Raw genomic sequence first — 6,291 nt, forward strand, 5'->3', positions numbered from 1 at the left:
AGCTCTCTCTTCCCAATGGAAAGGGATCGGCCATAGTCAACTCGGTTGACCCAATAGTAAAGAGAGAGGCGAAGTCTGAGATAGTCCCATTATCAAGGGTCCATAGGTAACTATTGCCAAAGGAAGGGGCATTGGTTACGAAGCTGCCAAATTTACCTAAGGATGTTAAAGTCAATAAGTTTGGCTCTACTTCAGGTAAAGTCCATTGTCTAACTCTATTAAGTACATGCTGATTCTGATCGCGAAGATGGATTTCAATCGCATGGTTCGGTGATCAGAATTTTGGGCTATTACTTAAGAGTTATGATATTTATATTGCTTAGGAATAGATAACAACAAGGTTTTCATATGGATTGTAAGGATAAGCTTTTCCGCAAAGTTTTAAAATAAAAGAAAAAGGTTTTGATTTTATTTATTTTAAGTATCCTTACAATGGCATTTGTGAAAAGTTGTTGCTTATAAGATTCCATTGATAGCAATATTGGAAAAATGGATTTGATTCTTTCGGTTGTGGTAGTGTCTAATATTACCAAATAAGGAAAGATTCTCATCACCCAAGGTTCAATTGGACCGAAACTTGGAATCATGCAAGTTGTATAGTATGATGAATGAGAACTTTCAGCTTGGAAAATTAAGACTAATTCCTTATGTGAATAAGGAAAGGACTAAGGGATCGAGTACACATTCTTGTGCACTCGTCAAGTCCACCACAAAAGATCAAGAAGACTATTCGTCATGATTTACTTAAGTTCAGTAAATATGGTTATACTTATAAGTTTAAGTATAAGTCTGTAGCATTGGAGAAGTTTCAATGTGAGACAGAACGAATAAGAAGAATCAAAGTATGGCAGAAAGATAAAAGTTTCTCAAATCTGAAAAGATGGGAGAGTACTTTAGTATCATGTTTATGATCATCTTAATGATTAAGATACCATATCACAATTGGTCCTCGAAAGTCATCTCTTATGACTAAGAAGAGGAGTCATGAATTGTTGAAATGGTTAAATCAAAAAGACGAGTCATACTTCGTTCCAAAACAATTCTTAGAGTCATACTCCAAGATTGTAACTTGAGTGACATATCTTAAAGAGGGTTTGTTAACACTAGTCAAATGTAAGAGTAAGAGGTTATCTACTCTTGTACATTTGAAATTGGTAAGTTGTGATGTTTTGGATAAAACAGAGACCAACTTAGGCCAATTGTGTAAAGTGTTAGTCTTGATAAAGAATCCGCACTATCTCTTGAATATTTGACAAGGGAGTCTTATATGTCAAGAGGACAGTGGGAGTCTTAAAGCTCTTGAAAGTTTCAAGACTTAATCAAGAATAAAACCTAAAGTCCTTCACTAGCACACGACTTGAGGTTTATAACCTATCGTGTTGAAATTTTTGTGCCTATTCAAGTTGGCTTTGCATAGGAGTTCTGAGAGTTCTCAATTGGTTGCACAACTACTTGGAAGCAATGGCAAGCACCTGAGCTGCCAAATGGCAAGAATTTAAGATTGCACAAGTTTAATCAATATGAGTTTGGATTTGTCACTAACCTTGTCTTGTGATTATGGTTTTGAAAAATTCACATGGATAAGAACACATACACTATTAAATCTAAGTGTCATAAGGTTTCTCTCCGATTCATGAAAATGATGGTGAGGAAACACTTTCACTAAGTAGATTTTAGCTAGATAGCAATTGTGATATTTGCATTCTCAAAGTCGTTAGTGGAGCGTGTGTGGTTTACCGGCACACTAAGATGGACTTGTGAGAAGTGGCAAAGGTCTAAACAATTGAGACTATGATTACGACATTCCTTTTCATAGTTCTAAAATTGTTTAGACACACATGTGAGCTATCTAAGAGAGGTGTATGATTTTGATAAAGTTTTATCAAAACAATCTAGTATCAGAAATCTGAACTTTGGTAAGAAAGTCAGCTGATTTCTGAGTACATGTCAAAGCTAGTGGGAGCATAAGTGTTATGCTAATAATCATGATGTTAGTGGGAGCATGATAATTATGACAAAGGTTGCAAGTTAGCAATGTTAATTATAGAAAACAAAAGTTTCAATTCGTGAGGTTGCATGGGTTGAAAAAGTTGTTTTGCTATAATTAAGGGAGAGGAAATTATACTTCATTTCAATTCTAAAAGCTTAGATTGAGATTTTAATCGAGGATATATATATGAATTTCATGTTGGAATGGCTTAACATAAGGAAATTCTATATATGGGTCCATTATTTGCGTTCTAAAATTCGATTAGGATTCCGGCATCCCTTTTCATAATCTGAATTTTGAGAACTTGGCAAATTGAAATGGAAATATTATAGCAAAAGACTGGTTTAGTCTTTATGTGAGACATCATGAATCGTGTCCCATATGCTTCGGATATAGGATCGATTACATGTGCTATATTCATCCTTTCTAAAATTTTCCAAATGCCTGGGGCATTATAAAGGGAAAAGGTCTAGAATTGGATATAACTAAAATGATTAAGCAATTGTCGAGGACAATCTAAGGTTTACCAAAGATTGGTTGCTCAAGGACAGTTGGAAGTATAATGTTAATTCTGGAAGGACCATATTGACATAATCTGTAAGGAGGCAACTCTTGTTCAGAAGTGATAGTCAAAATGGAATATGGAAATGTTTCAAAGTTAGAAATTATTCAATCTGTGTAAGATTAGGAAACTTAATGAAAGAAGGATGTTTCCAAGGAGCTGATCTCCTTTGGAATGCTCTGTAATGATTGTTGTCAAGTCTTTCTGACTTCGTGCATAATCATTAAGAGGATCAATGCATATAAGTTTAGAATCTAACAGATTTCAGTAAATGGCATGAATTTGGAATTCTTGCATTTGCAGTAAGGATTTGGGACTGTGAAAAGAGGATCATTGGAGTGATGTTCGATTGATCTATTTTACAAAGTAAAGATCATAGACAAACATAGTATGCATACTTGGTGTATAGCATGACTAGTGTTTAGAAAACATAGTGTACATGCTTGGAGCATGGGACAACTATTGTTTTAAATTCAAGTATAAAGTTGATAAAACCGAAACAATGAATAATGAGTAATTAGTATGGTGATAAATAAAAGTGTTTATTTATATTCATAGGGTTTGATACCATATTTGATTAATTTATTCTTGTGTTTCACTTTGCATGTTTTGACTTCCAGAATAACTAAGTCGCTATTCCTGAATGATTAAGTTATTCAAACCATCCACAGTCGGTCATATGTTGGAAGTAGATATGAATCAAGACTGTCATGGGTTGGTTTGTAGAGGTCCAAGTTGGTGGACAAAGTGGTGCTACAACACTCATGAGTGCTCATAAGTTCTGAGTATTGGATTCAACCCGCGCTCATTTGAATCACTTCATGGGTTTTATCACGAGTGATCATGAGACGATAATATCTTATATTCTTCAAACCTAGAGATATGAGTTGTTACTATGAGTTGGTTGTACATTGATTGCACGAAAACGCATTCGGTAACTCGATGTTATAAAACGTGCCTTTGTGTATGATTCAACAAGTAGTAGAACAAGCCATATGAGTCGAAGTTTATCCATTCCTTTTACCTTCGGGATAAAAGCGATATCTGTGGGCCCCTCGATGATTTAAAGATGATACATGTGAGTGCTTGGCCAAGCCAGGACTGATTTGATTTGTTCAATCAGTCGGTCATCATGAATCGGAAATCGGGAAACAACAAATGGACAGAGAGAATGATTGATAATCCATGTCTCAGTCCATATGATATCTAGAATGGAGGAATATATGATCCCTTATCTAATGGACAAGTCATTGACAAAGGTCAGAGTTCATCGACAAGGTCAGAGTTCGACAGAAGCTTTTGAGAGCTACGATTGCTGATCGGTTCCTGAAGTCATACGCAATAATAGTTTTAGACTTATCCAACTGGGAGACTGTTGGATTAATGTCTAAGTCCATAACTATAATTGGTAAGACTTGACCCGACCCGACATGGTCCATTTGGGTTGCATGGCATCATGCATTTGGATAGACTATAATGAGAGAAATAACACTTAAGGTTGGTTAATATATTATAAGTTCTAATATATTAATAAGGTTATTTAATTAGTATTGATCAAGAATTAATTTGGAATTAATTAAGTGATCAAAAGGAGACTAATTAAATATATGGGTTGATTGTGTAAATCATTCATTCTTATATATGTGGGCTTGTGATCCAAGATTCCTTATGTTGGACTAAGTCCATGGGGTGACCCATGGATACTCCATGGAGGTTAAAATCCATGGAGCATAAGGAATGGGTAAAGTTATGAGTTACATGGTGTAACCTTAATAGCCACCATATAAAAGAATCCCATGGCTCAAGAAATCGTGCACTAATGTGTGAGTGTGAGGGCTAGACGATTCCAAGGAGTGTTCAAGTTTCTCTCAAGTTATTCCAAGTGCATTTGGTGTTGTGTGAACCATTTGAGGTGTCACACTTAGGGCACTAGGCACTCAAGCTTAATTAAGATATTCTACATCAAAGAGGTATGTATTCTATCTTGTTATATTTATTATTTTGTATGCTAGATTAGGATAATACCTTGGATGTTCATAATTGTATGTATAATAGAGAAAACATAGATCCAAGGTATTTAGGGTTGCATGTACACTTAGGAGTGTTAGAATACTCATAACCCAACAGTACATAGACTGGTTGCGTAATTTGAAGATGACATTGAGATACGAGAATAATGAATATGTTCTCGAGAATCTAGTTCCAGAGATTAACAAAGAATTCGCTACTCCTAAAGAGTTGGCTCATTATAACCAGCACATTGACGACACTACAAAGGTCGCTTTTATTATGATTGCAACCATGGAACCTGAGCTCCAAAAGACCTATGAGGATTATTGGCCCTATGACATGAACTTGTATCTTTCAAATATGTTTCTCAAGAAAGTGAGACAAGAGCGTTATGAAGTTGTTATGGCCCTTATGGCGTGCAAGTTGAAAGATGGGGAATCTGTGTGTACGCATGTGCAGAAAATGCACAGACACATGGAGAGATCGGAGAAGCTTAAAGTGAACTTTGACAAGGTGCTTGTTATTGACATGGTGCTCAATTCCTTGCCCAGTAGTTATGACCAGTTCATTCTAACTTATCATTTGAACAATACTGAGACCACATTGATTGAGCTTCACAATCTATTTCAAATAGCTGAAGCAGGAATGAATAAGTCTCACTCCAACAGGTCAAAGAGGTTGGAATCTTTGCTTCCATGAAACAAGCATCTCATAGCTAGAATCTTTGGTTCCATGAAAAGGTCAAAGAGGTTGGATTTTCTAGAAGTAAAGATGAGTATTGCATGTATGTCAAAGCTAGTAGGAGTGTAGTAATCATCCTAGTATTGTATGTGAATAACATACTCCTAATAGGAAACGATGTTCCAACTTTGCAAGAAGTTAAGTCTTAGCTTGGAAAATGTTTCGCTGTGAAGGATCTAAGAGAGGCTGCTTATATTCTTGGAATAAGGATTTACAGAAATATGCATAAAAGTTTACTAGGACTTAGCCAAAGTACATACTTGGAAATTTTTTTTGAAACATTTCAGTATGGAGAATTTCAAGAAAGGGGACTTACCCATGCATCATACTATTAAGTTGAGCAAGGTTTAATGTCCCAATAGTTATAAGGAGTAGATACGATGAGTCGAGTCCCATGTTCTTCTATTATAGGATCGATCATGTATGCTATGAAATGTACTCGAACTAATGTGCCGTATGCTTTGAGCATGGTTAGCAGATATCAGGGAAATCATGGTTTAAGACATTGGACTGCAGTGAAAAACATTCTTAAGTATTTGCGGAAAAAGAAAGATATGATCTTAGTTTTTGGTGGAAAAGAGGAACTTAATGTGAATGGCTATAGTGACGCCAACTTTCAAACATATCGAGATAGTAGTTATTTGCAATTTGGCTAGGTATTTCTATTGAATGGTGGAGTAGTGACTTGGAAGAGTTCCAAGAAGCAAACGGTGGCTGATTTAAATTGTGAATCAGAGTACATCGCAACAAACGAGGCATCAAAAGAAGCAATGTGGTTGAAGAATTTTATTGGAGATCTTGGCATTGTTCCAATAATCCAAGAGCTAATGGAGATATTCTACGACAACGAGGGTGTAGTGGCTTTAACCAAAGAACTAAAGGATCATGGTAGATCCGAGCACATCAAAAGGAAATACCAGTACCTCATACATAAAGTAGAAGAAGGAAAACTGGTGGTAAAGCGTGTATCATCGGAGGATAATCCTGC

The 6,291-nt window shown here is 35.8% G+C and overlaps 1 protein-coding gene across 1 annotated transcript; it reads left to right on the forward strand.

Moving 5' to 3' along the window:
- The first annotated feature begins 4,706 nt into the window (after positions 1-4,706).
- Positions 4,707-5,261, forward strand: LOC145113316 (uncharacterized). Its single transcript, XM_079049423.1, has one exon. The coding sequence runs from the start codon at positions 4,707-4,709 to the stop codon at positions 5,259-5,261; it is 555 nt and encodes a 184-aa protein (XP_078905549.1).
- Positions 5,262-6,291: the final 1,030 nt, after the last annotated feature.

The sequence above is a fragment of the Lactuca virosa genome, chromosome 5 (assembly GCF_052849685.1).
Source record: "Lactuca virosa cultivar CGN04683 chromosome 5, Lactuca_virosa_CGN04683_v6, whole genome shotgun sequence".
Taxonomy (NCBI): domain Eukaryota; kingdom Viridiplantae; phylum Streptophyta; class Magnoliopsida; order Asterales; family Asteraceae; genus Lactuca; species Lactuca virosa.